Source organism: Setaria viridis, chromosome 5 (assembly GCF_005286985.2).
Source record: "Setaria viridis chromosome 5, Setaria_viridis_v4.0, whole genome shotgun sequence".
NCBI lineage: Eukaryota > Viridiplantae > Streptophyta > Magnoliopsida > Poales > Poaceae > Setaria > Setaria viridis.
In genome coordinates this window covers 19,327,020-19,353,856 of record NC_048267.2, presented here as the reverse complement: position 1 = coordinate 19,353,856, position 26,837 = coordinate 19,327,020, and the positions used below count along the sequence as shown (strand labels likewise).

The 26,837-nt window shown below is 46.0% G+C and overlaps 1 protein-coding gene and 1 long non-coding RNA gene across 2 annotated transcripts; both read right to left on the bottom strand.

Moving 5' to 3' along the window:
• Positions 1 to 9,155: 9,155 nt before the first annotated feature.
• On the bottom strand, positions 9,156 to 10,225 carry LOC117859171 (uncharacterized). The gene is made up of 3 exons (XR_011898385.1): positions 10,166 to 10,225; positions 9,521 to 9,592; positions 9,156 to 9,428 (listed from the first exon to the last, which is right to left on the bottom strand). It is a non-coding gene; the product is annotated as an uncharacterized lncRNA (long non-coding RNA).
• A 14,336-nt stretch (positions 10,226 to 24,561) lies between these two features.
• LOC117858980 (adenylate isopentenyltransferase 3, chloroplastic) lies at positions 24,562 to 25,994 on the bottom strand. The gene has a single exon (XM_034742141.1). It carries the CDS (start codon positions 25,816 to 25,818, stop codon positions 24,781 to 24,783), a length of 1,038 nt encoding a protein of 345 aa, XP_034598032.1. The 5' UTR covers positions 25,819 to 25,994; the 3' UTR covers positions 24,562 to 24,780.
• Between the last annotated feature and the right edge of the window lie 843 nt (positions 25,995 to 26,837).

Here is a 26,837-nt window from a genome sequence, read left to right as displayed (position 1 = left end):
ATATTGTTGCCTTGCCACCGGCACTAACCCCGTAAGTCCAAGAAATTGACAGTTGTTTTGATTTGTGAGGACGAATAGATCATGCATGCATCATTTTAAAACTTGCAAAATGGAAATGAACAACATCCTTTGCATGAATAACATGTTAACGTAATGAAGTTCTCACAAAAATTCTTGCCAAATCACTTAAGGATTTTCTAGCTGCCATGAACTTCAGCTACCTACTGTTAGAATTTTTCGAGCTCTTAATTGATCCTTGTTCTAGAAAAATTCTATAAGAAAGTTGTTCAGTAGTTCCTAAATGAGGTACTGTAAAAAAACTTTCATAAAATTTGGCCAAGTGGAACTCGAGTTGTGATCAAAATAGTAACCTACTACTGCTGAAAATTCCAGAATGCGCAACTTACAAAGATTGAATTTTTCAACCTCCTATGGATAAGTTTCTGTCTAGTGTCATAAAAACAAAGTTGTAGACCACATAGCAGAGAACCTTCTGGTAAAGTTTCATGACTTTTAGATGAGTATCTTAAGGGCTATGGACAGATTAGTGATGCACGATTACAGAAAATTTCAGACTAGACCACAGTAGGGAAATCTGAGTTTAGGATCATCTTAGAGGCTGTTTGAGAAAACGTTCTGAATACACAAGTTGTAGCCAAATATCTTAGAAACATTCTGGTAAAATTTGAAAATTTTTGGATGGGTACTTCTCGAGTTATGAGCCAAACATCACAGCTTGGCCTGCTGAAAAACAGCCAGGACAGAGGTGCAAGGATGGAATTTTTCGGTTTAGAAAACACTTGAATTGGTCTCTGAGTTGAATACCAAAGTTGTAGTACACTAAATTCCTACTCACTGACCAAAGATGAGAATTTATGAGTTAGGAGATATGAATTTTCTCCTAAGGGACTTTCTGCCCACATTATTTAACTGCATTTTAAACTTTAACATTCCACACATATTTTACCTTGTTCATCTTCTTGTGAGCAAGCTTAAAAATTATGTGCCTAATGGAAAAAATTCACCCTTGAAGATGGTGCAGGGAATGCATCAAAACCCTGGTGGTTTTGCACCTAGCGGCAGTAGGCAACAAACACCACCACTACCACCCCTGCCTTCTATGGAGGTAATACTGGCTGCCCAAATAGAATTGCTGCGGCATCTTGTTCTGCAGCAGCAGCAACAGCGTCAGGGTGGGAGGAACGTCCACCAGCCCTGAGTCGCAAGTTACAAGGACTTCCTGGGCACTCAACCCTCTTTGTTTCAGAAAATAGAGGAGCCCTTAGATGCGGACGCTTGGGTTCGCATTATCGAACCTAAATTTTTGCTACTCACGACACCTTGTCCTGATGAGAACAAATTGAAGTTTGCTGCACAACAACTTCGAGGCTCAGCATGTCTATGGTGGGACCATTATCATGCCATGCTCCCGGCTAATCATGTGGTTTCTTGGGACAAATTCAAAGCTGCCTACAGGGATCATCATATTCCAGAGGGCTTGATGGAGAGAAAGTTGAATGATTTTCTAGCACTAGCTCAAGGCACGCGCAATGTGCTCCAATATGCTCAGGCCTTCAATGACTTGTGTCAGTACGCGGGCTATCATGTTGACATAGATGAGAAGAAGAGAGACCATTTCCGTAGAGGTCTCAACACAAAGCTCAGGGAACGACTGAATCCCATCAAGGTGAATAGTTATAATGAGTTGGTGTGCTTGGCAATCTCACAGAAGGACTGTATCTTGGCTCATCGGGCAGACAAAAAGAGGAAGGTTCCAATGCCATCAGCTAGTGCCCCAACTCCAAAGTTCTGGCTGGTCCAGAATACTTCACCCCGAGTTCCTGAGGGAACCCCTCAACCTGGACGTTGGGTCATCAGACCACCTCAGCAGCAGGGAGCTCCACGATTCCCTAACTTTCAGCAACAAGGCCAAAAGGCCCAATGCTCAGCAGCCAGCTCGCACTAGCAATGGGAATTGCTGTTTTGTTTGTGGGAGTCCCAATCACCTTGTTAAAAAGTGTCCAGCGAATAGGCCCTAGAACCGGGGACAGGGCTCAAATCAGAACAAGGGCAACATGCAAAAAGTCTAGCTTAAGCAAGGGAGGCTTAACTTCACCACTCTCACCGATCTTCCCGAGGGAGCACCAATAATTATGGGCATTTTTCTCTATCCGTAACCAGCCTATGGTTATATTATTTTATTCTGGTGCATCACATAGTTTCATTGGAATGAAATTCAGTGGTAAATGTGAATTGGAATTTTGTCACACAAAAGGGGCTTACATGATTTCAACACCTGGTGGTAAAATTGCTTCCAGCCAAATAACTTGTGGTGTGCCACTCAAGTTGGGTAGAAAAGTTTTCTAAACCGACCTTATTATCTTGGGTTTGGAAGACATCGACATTATTTTGGGGATGAATTAGATGACTCAGCATAAGGTCATGATAGACATTGCAGCACGGGCCGTCCAAATAAATTCACCTACACATGGATCTTCCATACTTTACTTAGCAGCCCGAGAGTGCATAAATTCGTGCGCTTATCTAACAATAGAGTCCCAACTGGAAGATATTCCCATGGTGCGCGAGTATGCTGATGTTTTTCCAGATGACTTGCTAGGAATGCCACCGAACAAGGATATTGAATTTGCCATTGAGCTATAGCCACGCACGGCACCAATATCAAAGAGGCCTTATCGAATGCTGCCTGTGGAGTTGGTAGAAGTGAAAACCCAACTTTAGGAGCTATTAGATAAGGGTTTCATTCACCCGAGCACATCACCTTGGATCTGTCCAAATCTCTTTGCGAAGAAGAAGGATGATAGTCTAAGGATGTGTGTAGACTACTGACCTCTCAATGCGGTGACCATCAAGAATAAGTATCCCTTGCTCCGCATTGATGTTCTTTTTGATCAACTTACTGGAGCCAGAGTTTTCTCCAAGATTGATCTCCGCTCTAGCTATCATCAAATTAAGATCCGACCGAGTGACATCCTTAAGACCGCCTTCTCTATGCGGTATGGACTATACGAGTTCTTGGTCATGTCCTTCGGGCTTACAAATGCTCCAGCCTATTTTATGTTTCTCATGAATTTGGTGTTCATGCCCAAGCTTAACAAGTTCGTCGTGGTCTTCATTAATGGCATCCTCATATATTCCAAGAATGAAGAAGAGCATGTTCAACATCTCCGCATTGTGCTTCAACGCCTTAGAGATCATCAGCTTTATGCCAGGTTCTCCAAGTGCGAATTATGGCTGGATATTGTGAAATTCTTGGGGCACACCATGTCCACCGAAGGCATAGCAGTTGATCCAAGCAAAGTGCAAGAAGTGATGGACCGGAAGCCACCCACTTCGGTTCATCAAATCAGAAGTTTTCTTGGTCTAGCAGGCTACTACCGACGATTCACTCCGAATTTCTCAAAGATAGCCAAGCCAATGATCGAGTTGCTAAAGAAAGGGGTCAAGTTTGTGTGGAACGAGAAATGTGAAGAGGCTTTCCACACCTTTCTCAAGTTACTGACCTCAGCAGCAGTCCTAGCCCAACCAGACAACACCAAGCCCTTTGACGTATATTGTGATGCCTCTGGCACTAGACTCGGATGTGTTCTTATGCAAGACAATCGGGTCATTGCCTATGCCTCACGAGCACTACAGCCACACGAGTAGAATTACCCAACCCATGATCTTGAGTTAGCAGCGGTGATTCATGCTTTGAAGATATGGAGACATTATTTGATGGGTGCTCATTGCAACATCTACACCAATAATAAAAGTCTCAAGTACATCTTCACTCAAGATGATTTGAACATGTGCCAAAGAAGATGGTTGGAGTTAATAAAAGATTACGATCTAGAAGTGCATTATAACCCCAGAAAAGCAAATGTGGTTGCGGATGCTCTAAGCCGTAAAGCCCATTGCAATTGCCTTTCCATTGAAAACTTCACAAAGACCTTGTGTCATGAGATGAGGAAGCTTAACTTGAAAATTATTCCTCACGGCACACTAAGCCACATCTCTGTTGAGCCCACCTTGCATGATCAAATCATCATGGCATAGCTAGAAGATAAAGAGACAAAACTCATCAAGAAAAAGCTAGCACAAAAGGATGAAGGATCTAAACATTTCCGACAGGACTGGAAGGGAGTGGTATGGTACCATGACCGACTAGTTGTTCCCGCTAGTCCTGATCTTCGAAAGCAAAATTTGGATGAGGGACACCTCTCCAAATTCCCTATTCACCCCGGTAGCACCAAGATGTACTACGACCTCTGGCAAAATTTTTGGTGGATTGGGATGAAACCGGAGATTGTTCGATATGTGTTGGAGTGCGACACATGCCAAAGGGTGAAAGCAAGACATTTAAAGGTAGCCGACAATCTTCAATTATTACCTATACCCTCATGGAAATGGGAGGATATCAGCATGGACTTCATTGTTGGTTTGCCCCATACCTCTCAAAAGCACAAATCCATATGGGTCATAGTGGGCTCACTAAGATGGCACATTTTATTCCAGTACAAACCACCTACAAAATCAAGAAGTATGTCGAACTCTATCTGGATCGCATTGTTTGCCTACACGGAGTGCCCAAGACAATCATCTCTGATCGAGGTGCTCAGTTTGTGGCACGCTTCTGGAAACAATTGCAAGCTGCCCTCGGCACTAAACTAATCTGCAGCTCGACTTATCACCCTCAGACGGACGGACAAACTGAGAGGGTAAATCAGATTCTTGAGGATATGTTCTGAGCTTGTGTCATTCAATTTGACAAGAATTGGGACAAATGCTTACCACTAGCGGAGTTTTCTTATAACAACAGCTACCAAGCTAGCTGAAAGATGGCACCATTTGAGGCCTTGTACGGTCACAGGTGTCAAACTCCGTTAAGTTGGTCCCAGGAAAGAGAATGAAAAGTATATGGGCCAGACTTAGTAATTGAGGTGGAAGAAAAGGTGAGGATAATAAGAGAAAACCTTAAAGCCGCCCAATCAAGGCAAACGAGCTATTTCGACAAATGGAGGAAACCACTGTAATTCAAAGTTGGTGACCACATATACCTTCGGGTTTCACCAACCAAGGGTGTGCAGAGGTTCGGAGTAAAGGGAAAGTTAGCTTCTCGATATATTGGTCCTAATGAAATCATAGAAATTTGTGGACCGGTTGCCTATCGAGTAAAGCTCCCACCCAGACTCTCCACTGTCCATGACATCTTCCACGTGTCTCAACTCAAGAAGTGTGTTCAAGTCTGGACTGAGATTATCGAACACAAGGAAGTATGGGTAGAGCTAGATCTTTCCTATGTGGACTTCCTGATCAAGATTCTTGATCGCAAGGAAAGAAGAAGCTGGAGACAGGTAGTGAAAATGTTCAAGATTCAGTGGAGCCATCACATAGAGGACGAAGCTACTTGGGAAACAGAGGAGTATCTCAACAAGAATTTCCGCGGTTTTCTTTTCGATCAGGGAGGTACGTGCACAGCCACACTAGTCTTTGATCACCCGAATCTCGGGACGAGATTCTTTTTAAGGGGGTAGGCTGTAACATCCCGGGTAATTAACAAGGCAAATCAAGGGTGATCAAAGTCATTAAGCAAATAAATCACCTTTTAACTCACTTTGGTCACTTGTCAAATTTCAAATGCACCTTAATTTTCTAAGTGTTGAAAATGTCCTAAAAAGCACTAATTTGGGAGTAGAAGTGGAAAACCAAAATTTATATAAGAAACTTTTGGCCAGTATGAAAGTTGTAGAACACTTGAAAACAAACAACATTTGTTATTTGCACATCTTCTAATTTTTAGTGGAAGGCCTTCAAATTTTAAATCTAAAACAGACAAATTTGGGGGAAATTTCAAACTAAGCCATGTCCGGCGTTCTACAAAAGTTTGCCCAGCTTTATCTCAAAAACTAGCTAGATTTTGGACCAGAAGTTTTTCAAAAAGTTCTAGAGTATAGTGTGGACAACAACTTTTATAATTGAAAAATTTCAAGTTTAGTTCAAAATTTGGAGAGTTTTTAGCTCAAACTCACTACCACACACACACCCCTGCGACATGCTCCTGCCCTGTGCGTGGTCACCACACGCTCGCGCACAACATCGCCACATCGCGGCCCTCCATTCGTGCAGCACCGCTGCCCACTCACCATGCACAATCCTCCCCTCCCCATGCCAAATCCTCGCTTCCCTACCATCGCCATCGCGTGCGATGTCACCGGCGCCACGTCGTGTCATGCCCGTGGCCAGCGTCGCCCGACCAGTGGCCGCCAGCAATGCGACCTGTCGGGGTACCCCGCTGCCCACTCACCAGCTATAAAAACCCCGTATCTCCATACCAAAATCTTGCCTGGCCAATCCAAGCACGGCGCCCACGCACGCCCGTGGCCCGCACACCACCGGCGGCCAACCGCCGCGCTTGCACCACTCCTCGGCCAGCTTCATTCCCGCCAATGGTCCGTTGGCCTTATCCTGGCCCCCTTGCTCACCCACGCTGCTGAGCAGCTATAAAGTGGCCCTCCAAAGCTCGCCGGCGCTGGCCCTTCATGCCTCTCACCTGGGCTAGAGCTCCACCGCGCCCGCCTTTGCCCTCACCATGGAGCACCACCCTCAGGCCAACCTCCCAGCCTCCTAGCCCCTCCCCTAGCTCACACATACCCCACCGCAGCTCACAGAGCTCTCCTTCGGCGAGCTTCGCCATTGCCGTCGCTGGAGCAGAGGCCGCACCGCCGTGCCCGGAGCCTCATCGTCAAGCCTCACTGCCGGCCACCCTCCGCCCTCACAGTCTCAAGCTCTCAGCCCCTAGGTGAGCCACTCCTCGCACCCGTGCCCCTTCCTCACCCCTTCACCATCGCCGCTCGCCGGAATCGTGCCGGCAAGCAACCGGTCGAGCCCCAGGGCCACACTACAAGTCCCCTTTTTGTTTTAGGGTCTAAACCATAAAATGGCAGGGTTGTTCTGTGAAAGTTTAAAAGTTCCAAGCATCCCTCTGTAAAATGCTTTTTCTTTTTCTGTTTTAAAATAGGTTAAAAGGCTGAAACTTTGAAAATGTATAGGAATCTGTAGAGAAATGCTAAAAATGTGAAATTAATTTTGTTAGACTCCTAATGCACATTACTAACTAGGAAAAATACTTACTTCTATAATATACATGTTTGACCTTGCTTAAATAAATGCATGTGGTTTAATGTACTTTTTATGTGATAAGTAGTTTTCATGCTCATTAAATCCTGGAAAATTTGCAGTAACTTCTGTTAGTGTTGGTAACCCTTCTTTGTAGAACCAGACCGGTGATTAAGATCTAGTTAAAAATCATTCCTCAAGTTTTGTAATTTAGTACTGTTTTAATTTTAATAATTTTTGTAGAAGTCAAATGTATCGCAAGATCTTACAGTAGGTCACTGATGTGATTAGGAATCCTTTGTAAAATTTTCAGAACCATATCTTATTTGATGCTGCTAGAAATAATTATTGAAGTTAATGGCTAGTTAAAGGGAAAAATAACAAATGTTAAATAGGAAGGGTAAAATGCTCAATGCTAAATTAAGTTGTTTAAAATTCAGAAATAGGATAACTTTCCAAATGAATGTTGAGCAACCCCAAAATGACTCCCACCTTTCTTTGTGAAGTCTAAAGTTGTTAAAATCTTATATGTACACAATCACCATCAAGTCAAGCCTGAGTTTTAAATCGCAACACACTTTACTTTATGAAGAAATCAAAGTTTTATTCTTGTCTAGGTGAATGTGGCCGAAAATACACCCTATGCTTTTGTAATGAAAGTTTATGAATGAAATCTTATGCATATGCCATCTCGTGTAGAAGCTAACCTCACCGACGAAACGTATGAGCTTGGCCCGGAACACGAAGAAGGACACTCTCCTGCTGAGCTGAATGTGATCGAGGCAAATCAAGGTCCAAACCAATGTTCGGAAGAGCCCAAGGCTGATTTAAGGCAAGAAGGCAAGCCCCAAAACATAACCCTGGTTTCGAAATTATGCAATACTTATGTTACTTATATTTATGCATTAAGGTTATAGAAGTTGCTTGAAACCTTAGTTGCATGCTCCTAGTACCCATGACTTGAATACTAGCATGATAAGTCGAGTAGTTGCTACACTAAATAGGGTCACGGTAAAAGTCGAGTGATTTCCTGTCACTCGTGAGCTATAGGAGTTGCCTGTTTACTTATGTTGGAATCATAAGATTGACGGGCAGGGCTTGGTACTATGCTCTGCAATTATTGATGCCCCATCTGTATAGAGTAAAAACTGCTAAGCTTGAAATGTGTGGGAGTATTGGTCAAGTTTTTGAACATACTAAACATATGCTGAGAGTATGGGGAATTAGTAAATCTTGTACCTGATTGAACCGGTGTGGACCTTTCCCCCGCCCTCTCTGGAGCTAGGTTCCCCTACGGCCGCATGTAGGTACAAGTGCAGTCACGGTACGGCATCGTTTCGGGACCGGTGGGGTCCTGTATCCAAGGGATGTGGGATTTGGATAAATGCCGCAAATTGACGGGAACCGTTGATATAGGCGAACCCGTCGCGGCAGTAGCATATGTCGTGTGTTTATGTCCACTTTGCAAGGTTAAGAAATTCGATTTGAATCGTCTACTTCTCACAGTTTGGGACTGTTTGACCTCTTTTCTTGCATTGAGTAAGAAGGTGAACAAGGATGATGCTTGATTAATTTGCTTGTTCTACCATACTTGCTTAGAATAGGTGCTTACCTAGAAGAGAAAATTCCCTATTTGACATTGGGAAAATGATTTGTTCCTTTCTTCGCCCTGAAATTTTCTTCGTTCCTTATTTGACACTCCAACTTTCATCCCTAATATGACACCGTAGTCCATTCCATTAGCTTAACAGCGTTAAGTACTTGTTGAAAAGATCGTTTTGCCCCTCCTCATCACTGCTGCCGTTCAGGAGCAGAGCGCGCATGACTAAGGGCGTTCAGGAGCCCGTTAAGTGCCTTTTTTTCATGCACGCTGGGCGCATGCATGACTGCTATTCAGCTTCCTTGTTTTTTTCATTATTTTTATTTTTTTCATCATTTTTGTACAGCATTTTTATCAGGCTGTTGTTTATCATCATTTTTTCAATATTTGTACAACATTTTTTATAACATTTTTTCCCAACCTTTCTGTAATGCATACATTCAGTGTAAAACTACAGCGTCGAAACCAGTGTATGTATCTTGACCAGCTGTGGCCGACCTCTTTGCATTGGTTGGTCGGATCAGATGGATGCTAACTTACTTTTATATGTACAAAATGGTTACAAAATCTAGCTATAGCCCCCCTAAAAGAATCAACGATTGTCCTGCTAGCTCTGAATCATGTTGTGTACATATACAGTGGTTGTTTGCACAAAATGTCTAGCTGTTAGTGCGGTGGTGGTGGGGCGAAGAGATTCCCAGGAAGAAATCTGCCAATTGAATGAAATATCAATATAACTCCCTTGAACATAGAACATGCACTGAACCAACCACTAGAGTTTCTGGGTGTAATGGAACTTACCTGTAAGTCAATCCTTGCTTGTTCAGTAAATTATCTGGAACTGGTCCAGATAAAGAATTGTTGTACAAAAACCTGAGTAATCAAGAGAAAAACATCAGCTGAAAAGTGGTGCGTTGCTATAAATCAATGCAAAAGCATGTTTACAAGGTGCACGAAGAGATAAACATCAATCTAGGATGTTCCTATGTCGCAGAATCAACATCCAGAGTATAAGGTGCACGAATAGATAAACATCAATCTGGGGCGTTCCTATGTTGTAGAATCGAGATATAGTTGTGCTCTATCACCAGCATAACACCCCAATCATGTGGGCCTTGCAGGGTTATCCTTGTCATTCCACTTTATGTATAATAACAAAAAAGGGAGGACTTCAAATACAGCACTAACTCATGTAACAGGTCTGCATCAAGGGTCAACCTTCTTGTGTTCTTCAAGTATGCACCTCATATTTACTTGTCAGAATATAGTAGTGTACCAATTCAAAGCAAAAACTACTGATGCATTGGAAGATTAAATATTGGTTGTTTTATGCCATTCATAAACACACTATGCAGGTGCTGATTATTTGTTCAACAAGAAAGATATGAATACTGAATTATTGAAATGACAATAAGAAATTATAAGCACAGAGTGAAATCAACTCACAGTTCACGCAATGTGTTGATTGTCCCCAATGTCCTAGGTACTGATCCAGATAGATTATTTTCTTGCAGGTGCCTGCAAGATAGAACTTTCTCCTAAGTAATGTATAAATACACATAACTTTAACCATGATCTTGAGAATTGCATAGCTAAGGGTCTTACAGCCATTCAAGCTTGCTTAGGTTGCTAAGATCTGGAATCGGTCCAAGCAAGCCGTTGCGTGCGGTCAGATTCAATCAGTGCTATAGTCACTAAATCTACTCAATTCTAGCAAGTCACTGAATCCCCATCGAACATTTCAGCACTAGCCCACAAAGGGGCACTTGAATTGAATTGAGGCCAGCCACTAACCTCTCGATTTCGCCAGTGGAGCCAAATTTGGTGTGAGCTATAAGGCTCATAGCGCTGGTTCTGAAATCCGTGGTGTTGTACATGGAATCGTCAAGCTGGATCACCTGCAGCGCGGAGATGAACGGGCCGGTGTTGGTGTAGTCCAGGTTCACCCCGAGGCAGAAGCTCATGTTCCTGCCGCTCGCGGGGAACACACTCTCGTAGGACGATGACGCGCTGGCCAGTGTGTCATCAGTGGTGTTGAAAGCGGTCCAGAAGGTGCCATCCATGATCAGATCTAAGACGGGCCTGCGCAGCCCACACGACGGGGCTGGCGGTTGGATCCAAAGCCGCCCCAATGGGCCTCGCAGCCACCGCATCCTCCACGCCTTCCATGTGCACCACTGACGGCCACCTAGCACCATAGAATCTCCTGGTGCCGCCGATAGTCTAGGGTTGAGATGAGGGAGAGAAAGGGACGGGTGAGCGTCGCGGCTCCCGCCCAGAAGCAAGTGGTGGAGAACGTGAGGGCAATTTTGACCTCCGTCGAAATATATGACAAGTCTCCTGAGGCATCTAACAGGATTGCCTAACGGAATGGACGGCGGTGTCATATTAGGGATGAAAGTTGAAGTGAGTATCAAATAAGGAATGAAGAAAATTTCAGGGCCAAGAAAGGAATGAGTCATTTTTCCGGTGTCAAATAGGGAATTTTCTCTACCTAGAATGGTTAATCAACTAGAATTTGATGCTAAAACTTGAAAGCAAGGACCTACTTTAGAAACTTTTAGCAAAAACAAACCCCTCAGCTAAAAAGCCTTGCATGTCTAGGAGTTGGTGGATTAGATACCACCTGACGGGTAAGTCTTGCGGAGTATCAGTATACTCAGTCTTGCTTGTGGCTATATTTTTAGGTAATGAGGTGGATGTGAATGTCTTGGTTGCCAGTTTGACTTGGCCGTCTCAGATCCCTCCGGGATAGACGGTCAGCGAGCATCGTGGTGTTTGATATCATGGCCGGCTTCACCATGGTATTTGTATCAATGTTAGACTTATCTTTTTTTTGTTTTCCGCTGCTTTGAACTCTGGACACTACTTTATGCATTTGAACTCTTAAGTTTTAATAACTTAATTTGGGACCTATAATAATTTATCTGGATTGTTGTAATCTCTGGACTCGTCTTCGTGCGAGTATGCTTTGTTTCGATCCGAAACTCATGGTTGCATCGGATGAAACCCGACAGACTGTCATTTTAATTCGATTAAAGTGTCAATTCGTATTTAAGGTGATCTTGAGTACACTTTATCCGGGTTAACTTGGGTGGTTCTGCCATATGCCCGCCCCTCTAGCGGCATTTGCATCGAAGGGAGCTCAGATGGGCTTCCATGAGCGGCAGTGTTGAGAGGCGAGTTGAAGTGCCGGCGGTGTTCTTCCCTGATCCTGGTGGGATCCTCCTCGTCATCTCTACAAACTTCTCCTTCGCGTGCTCTGCCTGCCCCAGGGCAAGGGTTGTCATCCGTGGTGGTAGTGAGACCATTCAAGCGCCCGAGGACGGGGGTGGCCATGGTGGCCTACACGTTGTGATGGCTCTACACAGGGCCCAAGCGCAGGTTCGGTTCTTCCACCTTCTCTCTTTTTCTCTTTTTTTGGTTTTTTACATTGCTTCTTCCTAGGGGCACCAGCAGTTCACTGGGGCTGACCTCGCCTAGGGAGACTGGAGACAGGGCCCCACCGTCTTCGCTCCATTCTGTCCGGTGATCCGTCCCTGCGGGGGGTCCCTTAACCGTGTGGCCGCAATCCCCTATGGGTGGGGCACTAACAGGTGCGAGCGACCCTAGTGGGTCCTGCCTGCTCTCACCGTCAGCCCACTAGGGTTCGGGACCCTCACCGATGGGGACTCGAGCGCCCTCGAGCAGCCGCGCGAGTCTCCTCCTGCCCTAGTTGTCATGACAGCAGCGGTCGATGCTCCGTCAATGCTGGAGTTCGCTGGCGCAGGCGTAGCTCTGACGCCCGCGCCATCCCCGACAGGCGCCGCTATCGGCGAGGAACCAGCCACCATCCTTCTCCGCGTCCGGTGCACCTTGGAGGCAGCCCTTGAGGACGTCCAACAGGCGGTAGTGGACCCTAGCGAGGAACCCTGTGCTGGTTGCAAGGCAGAGTTCCGAGATCGCGACCAATCGCTGCACTTACTAGTGGTCGACGTCACTCGTCACGAGGACCAGGCCCATCTCTAGGAGGTAGCCTAGTGGTGCGTGAGGAGGCAGCTACCACGCATGACCACACGGCCGCAGCGGCCCACGAGCTCGAGCTACAAGAGTGCGCCACCCAACTTCAGCGCTAGGAGCAGGAGCACCGCCAAGCGGTGGCTGCCGCCCACGTAGCTGCTCAGAAGTGGGAGAGGCAGCTAGCCCATCATGCTCACAAGCTTGATCTTCTCACGTGAAGCTTGGTGCCCCGTGTGCAATCGCTGGACAACCATGAGCGCGAAATGACCCAGCAGGCAGCCAAGGCGGCTGCCATGAATCGACAGGTGGCAGCGGTGCGAGCGGAGGCCAACAAGGCTATCTAAATGGAGCCTTTGGCGACAGCCGCCAAGATCTGTGCCGCTATAGATGCCATCAACGCCTAGCTCATCGACACCCAGGGACGGGCTAGGGAGGCCAAGAGCGCTCGTGCGGCGGCTCTAAGGTGGGCGGAAGAGGCCGAGGTGAGGATTACCGGCATGGTTTCTCTTTCGCATGGCTTCCCGGTGGAGCTCATGCAACTTCGATCTTCTCATCGGACAGCCACCGAAGCTTTCTGTGACTTTGCCCTTTGTTTCCGCGACGTGCTCTCGGACGACGGACAGGAGTGCTTCTCCTTGCCCAGCCTGGTGGTTGATTGCGGGTTGGAGCACCTCCTTCCCACCTTCACCAAGCTGGTGGAGCATCTGGAAGTGTTCCGGTTGGCGGTGGATGTTGTCACGGCACAAGAGGCGTGCAACATGGCTCAGAGCATAGCGGAGCACATTCTTGCCTGCCTACAGGATCAGTCGGCTGACCTGCCCGCGGAGGCGCTGCGTGAAGTTCTGACCATCGAGGAAGAAGAGGTGGCACGCACTGCTGTTCGTGATTTGGCCACCGAAGTGATGGGCTACTTTGTTCCTGTTCCGACCGACGAAGGGGCTAACGATGAGGAGAGAGAAAATCCAAGCGCTGCTTCTGTGACCTCTGTGAACGAGGCTTCCGACAGCTCATCAACGGCTTCCATGCCCTAGCTTCCCTCGGTGGGCCCCTCATCCTCTTAGTCTTTTTGTAACAACTCTACTTAAACTAAACTTGGTTAAGCTGGAATAGGAGGCTTAGACACTAATCTAGCAGGTGAAAGGTCCTTTTTGCCCTTAAAAGCTTAAGTTTGGGGTTAAATCAAAACTTGAAATTTTGAATAGAAACTTAAAGTTTTGCCAAACTAAAAAATGTAGAGTTTTACATTTCTAACAACTTTCCTTATTAGCACTTTTGCCAGTTTGGAGTGGAAGAGGTTCAAAAACTAGAATTAAAATCAGTAGCTTTTGAAAGTGCTGAAAACAGTGAATTTCCTCAAATTTGCAGCCCTTTTTCTCAAAATTTCTAATGTAAGCTCAAGTCAAATATTATATAAAATTCTTAGTGCTATAAGTCTTTGGCAACTTTGATTATTGGAGTTAGGCCAAAATCTGCACAAAAGCTTTCAAAAGTTGAGTCAAAGTTGACCAAAACAGTCAACCCAGCCAAAACTGCAGTTCAAGGTATGTATCTTGGCAAGCAAGTTACTCACAAAACTTACACTAAACTTAAGAAAAACCCTTTATAAGAGTTTTAGTACCTAGTCTGTAAAACAACTTTTTCAATAACACTTTGGCCTAATTCAAGCGGAAAATTGTTCAAAATTCGGGTCAAATATAGCTAAAACCCTAAAAGTTTGGATGACCAGCGTTCTAGCAAACTTTGGAACCCCATAACTTCAAATCTTTTTCGATTTGGAAGTGATACCTTTTGTAAGTTTTAAACATTGACTTAAGGGCTACAAATCTTAGAAAGAGGAAGTTAAAGTTTAGTTCAAAAATCCTGCTTAAACTCAGCCTAAACCTTCGCCCTTTGGCCTGCCTCGCGAACGCCCCAACGCCAGAGCGCGCCCAGCACGTTCGCCCATGCGCCGCCCGCCGTGTGGCTCTCGCTTACCGGCGAGGTTGCCGACGGCCAACCGGCAACCACGACAAGATGAATCGGTGCCCCGGCTGCCTAATGCTCGCCCGCGAGCATCTCCCCCTCTGCAGCAGCATTGCCTTTGCCCAATGCCACGCCGCGCCTCTGCCACTTCCCTCCGCCACGCCATGGCAGCCCACTGGCCAGCTCCAGAACGATGACGTGATGATACGGAGTGCCCGGCCTCGCCAATCGACTTGCCCGGCTAAACGGATCCGCGCACTTGCTATCTTTCTTGGCCAATGGCCGAGTGATCCTATCCCCGGAGCTCGTGCCCCTCCGCCAATGGCGCTGTCGCCCAATACACTAAGCGGCGGTTGATCCCCTCTCCCCTCCGACCATGCCAGCACCACCCGTTGGCTCCGTCCTCGCCCTCCACACCTCCTCGGCCTTATAAAAGGGGTCAATGCTCCGCTTGCGCAGCTTCCCGCACTCGCCAAGCCCCGCCGTCCCTCTACTCTAAGCGTCGCCGCACCACCCCTCCGTGGAGCCCCCTGCTCTGCGCCACCCTACGCCTTGCCAACACTGCGCCCGCTTCGTCGGAACCACGCGCACCTCTCCACATCATCCGTTGCCCGCAAGAAGCCCCTTGAGCGCCGCAATGCCTCTAGACTTCGCCGTCGCCCGAGCCTTCCTTCCCCACACCGTTCCGCCATCCACACGCCACCTCCGCATCCTCAACTGCCGCCAAGGTCCTCACGGTGAGCTACCGCACCTCCCCAGTTACTTCTCCCCAATGTTTAGGCTGGCCATCGCCGGAATCGAAGCCGCCCACCGCCATGACTCCATAAGGGCATGGGTGTGATTGGGAAAGCTTCGCAGGGCCTAGTTGTTAGAGTTAAGGGCTTATTTGCGAGACTTTGAAAACCTTAAGGGCCCTAGTGTAAAACTATCCTAGTTTTTGTGTTTTAAAAAAGCAGATAAATGAAGGAAATTTGGAAATGCATTGAAAAATGTAGGAAGCTCAGAAAAATGTCAAATAAATTTTTTTGGACTCACTGAAGTACCTAGTTTCATGGAAAAATAACCTTGCCCATGTTACTGTTAGAAATAATGCTCTATAGTTTTATCTCTTGGTTAGGTCTTTTAAATCATGGTAAATCACAGAAAAATGATAAATCCACTTCTAAGGTGTTTGTTTCTTTGAATAGAAGCTTGGAAAAATAGTTATGAACCTGGTGTAGAACTTTGAATCACTGTTTTAACTTTATCTTTGAAATCTAGGGTTCAATCTTTCTTTTTGCATAAGTTTTAATCCAAAGTAGAGAAAAATGTGAAACCACTTGGAGTAGCTTAGTTCTAAAGTATAGTTCTTAGGGAAAATATGGAGCACTAAGTGTAACTTGGTGAGATGTGCCTTTCCGTTTGTAGAAAGATAAATAGAAGCTAAATATGGGAAATAGTTGTCCTTCACTAAAAATCATGAATAATTCACTCAAGCCTCTGTAACACACTTTCAACCCACTGTTAAAGTTTCACCTTCAGAATCATTGTAAATTTTGAGATAAAAATGGTTAAGTACATGCTACCTTTAGGTAATAAAATAGTTTTAATTATTTTTGTATGAATCCAATGGATCCAAATTTTTATAGTAACTCAGTGATGACCTGATTGAGATACTGCTAAATTCTTAGTGTTGTATATTGTTGTTTGAATATGGAAACAAATTTTGGAAGATGAACCAGTTTAAATGAATAAAGAAAACGTTGAGTCCTAGTAAGCTTAAATGGTAATTTATGGAAAAGGTACAGAAAAACATTCAGAAATAAATAACTTTCCAAATGAACCCTGAACAATCCTAAAGGTGACCCCCACCTTCCTGTGAGATCTAAGTTGTAAGAACCTTAAATGTGTACAGAATCACCATCAAAGTCAACCCCGAGTTTTATTCACAACACACCTTACTTCATGAAAATAATGAAAGTCTAGAACCTTGTTTAGGTGAATGTGGTTGAAATGCAACTTACACTTCAAAAATAACTCATGTCTTGCATCCTTCATGTGGAGGCATGGAAATTTTGAACTAGCTGCATATGCATGTCATGTAGAAGTTAACATCACCGACAAAACCTACGAGCTCCACCCTACGCCGGAAGAGGAACTCGTCGCAGAACTACATCACGCGGAAGCTAAGCCTGAGCCAGATCAAGACCCCGAAGACCAACTAACTTTCTCTGAACCTGAAGGCAAGCCCTGGTGCATGCTTCCCTGTTTTAAAATTTTGCAATATGTTGGTGCTTATGATTGTGCATTTACGTTTATAGGAGTCAATTGAAACCCTAGATGCATGAAACTTAGTACCTTGATCTGAACACTAGTTGCTAAAGTCGAGTAGTTGCTGTGCTAAATAGGACTCGGTAAAAGTCGAGTGATTGCCTATCACTTGCGAGTTATAGGAGTTGTTTGTTTACTCATACTACAACTATAAGGATGACGGACGGGACCGGGAATGGCTCCAATGTGGTGGTTTGCCCCGTATGTCCAGTAATGAACTTGTTAAGGTCGAAACGTGTCAGCGTTCGTGATCAAGTGTTTGAAAGTACTAATCTCATACCTAGTATGGGATGGGGAAGCCTAGTATCTTATTAAACTGGGGCGTGGCTTATATTCCTATTGTCCTTGGAACATCATTCCCATGGTGCATCATGTGGGTGCAAGGGCGGTCATAGTACGGCAGAGACTGGGACTGTGGAGCATTGCATGCCAAAGGAAGTTTGGACCAGACACGTACTTGGGGATCGATGGGGAAAGCTGACAAGTGAAGTGAACCTTCATGGTGCGTGGATGTCATGGGATTAGGTTCGCCATGCATGGTTAATAAATTCGAATTGATTCGTCAGCCTCTCACAATTTGGGACTACTTGATCGCTATGCTGCACTGAGTAAAGATGAAACATGATGATGATTTTAATCTTGATGCTTGTCCTTTAAATTGTTTGGAAACTATGCTTGCTTAGTATAAGTTGCTAATTTAGACTGCTTAATGAACTTAGAACCTGAGCTAAAATATTGAAAGTAAGGACCAACTTTAGTCGCTTTCAGCAAAAACAAACCCACAGCCAAAAAGACTTGCATGTCTAGGAGTCGGTGAAGTAGTTATCACCTATCGGGTCAGTCTTGATGAGTATTAGTTGCTCAGCCTTGCTTGTGGCATAACTTTTCAGGTAATGTCGATAGTTTGGCTGCTAACACCACTTGGCCTACCCAGCTCCCTCCGGGTTGGACAATTGAGTGGGATCCCTCCTCGGACAGTGAGGACAGGGGTCATTGATGTCATGATCGGCTTTGTCATGATATTGTGTACTGACATTTAGCTTCCGCATGTTTTACTTCTTGTTGTTTACAACCTTGCATTTCTGTCTGAATTTCGAAAACTCTGATGTAATAAAATTTTAAACTATGTTGATGTGATGAGAATGTTGTAATCTCTGTACCCACTCACCTTCGTGTCGGCAATGCTTCTCAATCCTGAGTAAGTGGTTTATCGAATGAAATCCGACTGACAACCAAGTTGACTTGCTTAAAGTGCATGATCGCATGTCAGGCGACTTAAGTGCATTTTTGTCACGTTAATTTGGGCGATTCCACCACATTTTTTTATCAGTCTTGTTCTCCTTTTGCACTGGTCCTGCCTAAGTGTGGCACCTGAACTTTTGGGGTATTGTGTTGTGCCCCCCCACTTTTGTAATGAACCAGACTTTGTATTTTGGCTTTTGTTCCCTTTCTTGGATTTCTTTTTCTTTTATTCCGGTCAAAGAATCTTTTGGCTATCTCGCAGCTCCAGAGGGCCCCATGCCAGCCCATCCTATCGAGAGCGCTTGCGTGTCATATTGGCCTCGCTCACGTCGCACATCGTGACTCTCGTGCTGTAAGAGGAAACGTTCGACCCCTTGCTCCGACTCGCACTCCTTTTAGGAGAAGCAGCACTTGGCGACCGCCCAGCCAAGCACCCTTCGGACTGATGGGCAGCGCACTATCCTTGGGTAAATGGGCGCCCCCGGAGCAGGGCAACCTTATCAGATGGAGGGGTTTCCCTAGCTATAAATAGCTTCTATGGCTACCCTTCTTGTCTGCCATTATCATCATGGAGCTCATAATTTGCTTAGTTCTTCTGTGGGGGGGGAGGGTTGGCGGCTTTGCCCTTGGGCTTGATCCTTCCCATGGTGCTTCCTCTTGTGAGGATGCTTTGGGCGAGGTTGCCACTCCATGCAACTTACCCCACCTAGCATAAGAGCGCTGCGTTGAAAGGGAACCACGACCCTGGGAGTCATAGCGCACTAGGAGCGGAGGTGGAGGAGCCGCGGTACAACGACAGGTGGGGGTATGGTGCATCGGCCCTCATGCCTCTGCACCTATCCTACCTTCATTCCCTTTTCTCACCTAGCGTAGGAGACTTGGGTTGAAGGGTATGGAGGTCCACAGCTGGGTGACCCCATGGGCGATCTCCACTGGACCCATCGTGTAGTTTTGCTTGTGGATTTTGTCACCCCTGGAGTAGCCCTCGCGCTGCCTTGCCAATAAGGTAGGCCACCTAGAAGGGTGGAGAAGTTGATGAAGGCTACTACCCATAACTGGGGCAGGTAGAGCCTGTCCCAAGAGCGGATGTGGTACACATCCGTCGAAGCCTGCTTCTTGTGCCGCCTCACCGCCGAGGTAGACCACCTGGCTGGATGCCCAGCCTGAGGTACATGGGCAACCTCCCATAGGGAATTTTCTAGGGCACCCATGGATGTTTTTGCTCCAGCATGAGCCGGCTTGGCGTCCCTAGGGTTAGCCAAATGGCGAGGGTGTCGTCAGTGAGAGACGCCCATGGTGGGGTTGCTCTACTGCTTTGCTGGCTTGGCGTCCTTCTTCCCTGGGAGGTTGCTGATCCAGTCCCTACGATGGAGTTGGGGGATTCTTGGTCGGCTTTTGCTTGGACAATCAGCTTTTGGCAGATCTTCAAGAATAGCCCTGGGCTGTAGTCCCCTAGCCTCCTCTTGGACTACAGCGACGCCATCATCCCTGTGCGCCTTCGGTTGCCATGGTGGATACCATTGTAAAAAGGGGCGCCACATCTATGCATCCCCGTGCACGGCGGATGCTATTGATGTGCTACGCATGCGAGGCCGAGATGTTGGGCATGCTACGGATGCACACCAGGGAAAAGGTGCCCGGTGCGTGTCTCACAGGTGCTTGACGTGGTTGTTCCTCGCCGGTCACTTTCCTCATAGGAGGGTGGAGCGTCCACGAGGGATGCGGAGATGCTCCTCCTGCTTGGTGTAAGGATACGAGGTAGGCTACACTAGCGCAAAACAAAATTTTTCTACCACGTAAACCAGGAAAACTGCTGTACATGGATCACGGGATTACCACTCGACGCACTGGTGCGGAAGATGTAGAATCGCGTCGGGGTAGCGAAGTCGATCAGCGTAGTCGAACACGTAGTTGATCACGTCGATGTCGAGCAGCTCCTCAGTAGCTCATCCACGTGAAGCAAGATTGTCCTCATGCCGTGACTCATCGTCGGCTCATCGTGGCTTGTCGGCGGCTCGTCGTGGCTCATCGGCGGCTCATCCAAGTGTTGCGGGTGCAACACCTCCAAGATATCCACACGTGCAGGGAGGAAGCGTCGCAAGCCGGACTGGTAGATCCGCGAATTGCAACAGGCGAGGGCGTGGGAGGTGCGGCAGATGTGTTTCGCCAAAAAGGTGTAAACCCTAGGGCGCCCCCACCCCTCTATTTATAGAGGTTCCTGACGGGCCTCTGGGTTCGAGGCCCATTAGTACTTCTAAGCCTAATCCAACTCGAATCACATCCGAATTGGGCTTCCAGCCCCTTAAGTGTGTGACCCTATGGGTTCAGATATGTATAGACATGGCCCGAGTACTCCTACTCGGCCCAATAGTCGGTTGCGGCCTCTAGCAAGACGTGCCAACTCCTATACGCACACGAAGATCATATCAGACGAACCATCATAACATTATGTACATGCTATTCCCTTTGCCTCACGATATTTGGTCTAGCTTCAAGCCGACCGCTCTTTCTCGATCCTGTGATTCGGAATCCCTTTGTAGGTTAACTCTTATCCGTACGTAGCATGGCCATGCATTTTCAAATCCGATCACTCGAGGGGCCCAGAGATATCACTCGCAATCAGAGAGGGGCAAATCCCATCTTGATTGACCATGTCTCACAGCATGCTTCTTGACAAACCCAAAAGCTATCTTTTTAACTACCCTGTCACGGTGTAGCGTTTGATAGCCCCTAAGTAAGTCGATCCATATCTTGAGTACATGCGACAATCTCATGTCTAAGGACAAAGCGTAAATGTTGTGTAAAGAGAGAACTACTTCTCATGTTGGGTCAGTCCTAGCACATGTCTCCACATGTGCCCACATTATTAGTTTAACATCTCCATGTCCATGACTTGTGAAACATAGTCATCAACTAATACATGTGCTAGTCTAATATTCATGTGTGTCCTCACATGAACTCCGACTAGGGATAACTTTAGAATAACCATACAAGTAAAGAGTTTCACATACAATTCACATAATTGCAAATCAATTCAAGTAGCCTTTAATGGATATTCAAGGAACACAATATATATCATGCATACAAATGGAATATCATCATCTCTATGATTGCCTCTAGGGCATACCTCCAACACTCGGGGATGAGGCCTTATCTGTTGCTACTGCCGTTGTTGATTGGGGGTGTCTCCTTCACTCTCTTTCTCATCTCTAGCAGCAGTGGGCTGCTCCTATCCCCGAGCAGTCCTCCCTGCTCGTGGACTTCCCCCTTCTCCATGGCACGGAACCTCACGTTCGCGGGCCGCGGAGATCCGTCCATCCTTGTATAACTTTTTCCTTTTTTGGACGTGACGGCCGTGTACCTCCCTGTGTACCTCCCTGTGTAACGCTAATTTAACCCTTTTTTGGACGTGACGGACATGACAGCCATGTACTACTTTTTTAGAGTACTTGGCTCCTCTTTCATTCTGCGAAAGGTTCCCGTGCAGGGAATATGAATAAAGGATGGTGTTATCTTGTTTTTTTCTTCCCGGTATGACACCACCTTCCGTACTTGTCACTACAAGAAATCTTCTGACCAGTGATGAACCAAAAAGTGTCATAAATGCTTTTTTTGGGTCATAAACCATGATTTATGATGCGGGAGTGACAAAAAACCTTCTTCATTAGTTGAGCATCGTAAATTGCAACTAGTGATGTTGCTTATTTTGGTGCGTCACTAAGATAATGATGAATGAAAATTCATCCCACATGTCATCATAAAACTATTTTGGAGGTTGCCCCGCGTTGGACAAGAATCCAACGTGGCTCCAATGTGGCAGGGGTGTTATGATGATTTCGGTTCATCACAAATTCAAGCATGGTCCATGTAAGGGATTTTATGAGCCCAATTTTGTTGGGCCATTTTTAGCCCATTTTAGATTTTCGCGCTATTCTTTAGGTCGGAAAATGTTTGTTGCACGCCGTATTAGGCCTTTTTTTCTGAGCCCTAGCCCATTTAATGAAGAGCAATTATTACATTTCACAGTACCATATTGGACCCTTTTTTCTGGGCCCTAGCCCATTATTGCATTTCGCAGTGCCATATATTCAATTTTGGCTGTTGATCACCATTGCCATCATAGATATAAAAACAGCTCATTTCCAACTTCCATATTGTTCACATCACAATCAATGAATAGTTCACCAGTAACAATAATGCAACATAGAACAAGTTCAACATCAAGAATGCAACATACAATAAAATTACATCAGCAACACACAACAAGTTCACATGCAACATACTTCAATCTAGCTTTGACTGGTGCTGAAGTGAATCAGGCTAGAAATCAGAGTATGCAACTACTCTGTGGTGTTCTTCAAAGCTTCGAGCTCTTCTGTCTAAGACTTCAATGTTGTTTCTTGCATTTTAGTCCTCAATTTCAGTGCACCCATCTCAGATTCCTGTTCACCAATCTTTTGCCGAAGTTGTGCCCTCCCTTGTTTCTCACTCTCAAGATCAGCTTGGATTTCTTCTACCTAGAGCGCAGTCTAAACCCTAGTCCTTTTCTTTAAGGGTGGGTGAATGAAAGCAACCTCCCAAAATATCCTAGATTGGACAACTTCATCCACTGCTTCAGCAGCAGTGTTTGGTTGGTCATCTCTAGGTTGGGCAATAATTTGTTCCATCTGAGCTGGTTGAAAAAAATGTGGCAATAGGGCTAATATAGTTGCAAAAGGTACAAATTACCACAATCGGGATTTGGTTGCAAGCCGTTGCAATTATCTTTGTGGTAATAGGTGCATTGCAACCGTTTTTTTGTTGTGTTGCAATACCTGGTAATTGCCATGCAATTAAAGTGTTGCAATAAATAGTTGTTTCGTGGCAAAAATAAATTAGGAATCAAAACAATAATAATTATTTTGTGATGGAATTGAACCCATGACCTCCTAGACAACTAAATATACAATCAATTACCACTACACTAAAAAAACAACTTTGTTGTATATATCTCTAATAATGATGTTTAATCCCTCTCTTCAGAATGATATGCACAAAAAATGTGGCAATAGATAAAGAACGTTGAAATAGTGTGCATGTATTACAACAGTACTTCCCTCATGGCAACCATTTATTTTTTTCGTTGCAATATAGACCAAGATTTTGCAACGAAAGTTAAGATTATTACAACTTAAGAAAATCGTAGCAATATTATTAACTAATCGCAACCCTTTTGTGAATAGTGGCAATAATCGCTACCTTTTGCAATGAAATTCGAGATTATCGCAACGGAAGATATTCGTTGCAACTTTATTGTCATATTGCAAACATTTATCAAAATGGTGGCAATAACACCTATCTATTGCAACAAATTTTATTTTGTTGCACTGTGTTCTGTGGTAATAGAGTAAAAATCAAGTAGTGCCCTTACTCACCTATAAAAGGAGGACGAGAGTCCTCTCAACACACAATAACGAAGAAGAAGAGGAAAAGAGGATCTTCTCCCTGCCATGCTCGCGGGCTTCCCATCTGTGTCACAACCTCACTGTCTGCTCTGAGAACCGTGTGGAGGCTGCAACGCGGCCGAACTCTGTAGCCCCGTCAAGGTCGACATGATCCTGTAGTAAATATATTTTTTAATTTATTTGAAAAATATCGTTGGCGATAATTTATTTTGTAATTGTAAATATTTTTATGCTTTATTTATTTATTAATATTATCTAAATTAATATTTATTTATTATAATATTTTTAAAAAATATTTTCTGTGAATAATCTTTGTCTACATGTGTTATATATTACCCATAGTTGCAATTGTACGAAGAACAACGATTTTGTTCTTCCAAATTTATCAATAAAATGAAACTGTACATGCTAATTGCTATCATACAAATTAAATAGATATCCAAATAGAAATCGAAATTCAAGCTATATGAATCTGAATTCGCATTTGACAACATCCGAATCTGAATTCGCATTTGACAACATCCGAATCTGAATTCGCATTTGAGTAAAAACGTGATTCCATCCTAGATGCGAGCCCAAACCGCTGCCGCGCCAAGCTCACATTGACACCTAGTTACTCGTATCGCTCAGACCTAGCACTGCCTGCACTTATTAGTTCTTCATGCATGGCAGTAGGCCTGGGAAGAAGAATAGAAGCAAAAGAGAAAGGCCTAGTCAACCAGCTGGTCCTGGCCCACGATCAGAAATTTTCACATTGAAATTCCTTTAATCAACAACGGCAAAGATGCATAATCATATCATAATATAAGAAAGACGCTGTTACCAGATCTGCAAAAACAAAAGAGTGGCTGACCTCGTTTCAATAAGCACATGTTCAAGCTGTAATAGTCCATGTGAAATTTCAGATCACTTAACTCTTGAAATTAATCGATGCGACAGCTTATTCGATAAAAAAACAAACGAATTAACTACAATTAATTAAACAGATTTACTACTACTATTTAATTACATGCATACGAATCTCACATTAGTTCGACAAACCTATTTCTTTTAAAAAAAATATTAGTCCAAACGTTTGGTCAGAGCCAAGAGGTCACATATAGCTCAAACCGCCGCAGCAGCTGCCTTCATTCCAAGGAACACACGGGCACGGCCCGGCACCACCGCTGCCTTCTCAAGCTGCTGGCCGCACCACTCCGTCGTGCCAGCGCCCGCCATGGCCACCTCTTTGGCCGCTGCCGCGACCAACCCAGCCTTGCCGTCTGTCGTCTGACCATTACGGCCCAGAAAGGTGGCCACTGCCCTCGTGGCAGGCCCCGCGACGTCCGCCTCCCACGCGGCGCGCTCGGTTTCGGGGTCCCTGGCCACGCTTGTCTTCAACATGAGCACCGCCGTGGCGTCGAGGCGGCGGAGGCTCCACCTTGAGATACCGAGGAGCCGGCGAATCTTCCGCAGCTGGCGGCGCACCAGCCCGCACGTATTGGCCTTGATCTCGTCGACGGCTACAGAGAGCAGCTGCGCACGCAGTTCGTCGTCATCACCGTCCAGCTCCCCCACGGCCTCCAGACGGAAGTACTTGTCCATCTCCGGCACGCCGATGGCCCTCCGGATGCCCCGGGAGTAGTCGGCGTCCGGCTGGAAGATGCCCCGGACCTCGTCTACGAGCCCCTGCTCCAGCATGCAGTCCACGCGGCCGCGGATGTACCGGTCCAGCACCGGCAGGTCGCCGTCCACCCAGAGGAAGCAGCATTCGTAGCGCCGGCGGAACGCCGGCTCCCAGTCCAGCAGCGCCTCGAGGTACCTGTTGGAACCGCCGGCGATGATCGGGATGCGGCCCCTTGCGTGGATGGACCCCACGGCGCGCGTGGCGTCACGGCAGAAGTCGGCGGCGGTGTAGTCAGCGTCGGGGCTCACAACACCGATGAGGTGGTGTGGCACGCCCCGGCACTCCTCTGCAGTCACCTTGTTGGTGACGATGGCGAGGCCGTCGTGGACCTGGATCTTGTCGGAGTTGACGACCTCCCCGCCGAATCGCAGTGCGAGGTCGACTGCCAGCTTGGACTTACCGGTGGCCGTGGCGCCCATCACTACCACCACCTTTCCCTTGCCACCGCACGCCATCGCTCCATTTGTGCCGTCCATGGGTGCAAACAATCCTTTGGCAGCGAGTAGTAATCTCCTTGTTGTAAAAGCTGAAACTTAGTACGTGAGCGCATGCGGCACGCACATATACAAACCAAATTGAGATGGGTCTCGCTTTTATAGGCGTGCCTACGCATGGTTCCAAGGACATGCAGTCGCTGCCGTAATGCTCATCACTTCATCAGCGCGGCGCGTGGGTTCTTTCTCTCGCGCTGGGGCGTCACACGATACGTTCTGCAGAGAAACGCTTCATGCATCATCACCGGAATAGTCGCTACCTACTTGTTGGATGGGACTCCAACAACGATGAACGTTCATATAAAGTTCCTTGGGGTCCAATTCAAATACTTTTCAAGTATTCTCTTCGTCCTTGTGGTATGTCGACTTTTTTTTTTTGAGACCAGTGCAGTGTGTCAACTTGTAACGTCGTCCAGTGGTGTTCTGTGCGGAAAAAATACCACGCAATTGACGAGTTTATACTGCTCGTTCCTCGGGAGCTTTGATTTGTCGCCGTGAAAAGGACCGGAGAAGCTGCCGGCTTGGTACGTTGCAGAGGACAAGACCAGGTCTCGGAGCAGTTGTGATAGCCAGCAGTTCCTGTAGGTTGCGTTGGCTATTTCTTCCTTGCATCAGCATACCTAGTCTAACTTGGTCGCATTGTGCATCTAGATGCAGGACCATCGATGGAATACATATTGATGGGGCTCTGGTTCTGAATTTCATGCATCTATGTTGATGGTGTTTTTGTTCATGGGCTTTATTTTTGGAAACAAACATAGTGGCGAAGAAATAATTTGCTTGCGGATGGGTCAGAGGATCGAGGGTAGGTAGCGTATAGTAGACAACTTTTGTCAACTCTTTGACGGTGTGTTTGCCGCATATTGGCCAGATATTTCAAGGGTCATTGTAAATGTTAACACAGTCTCAAGCTTCCGAAATGTGCACAAAAGAAATATCGGCAGTTTAGGATGTATCAGTGAATATGTGATGATGGCTAAATTATTAAACTTGTTATGGAA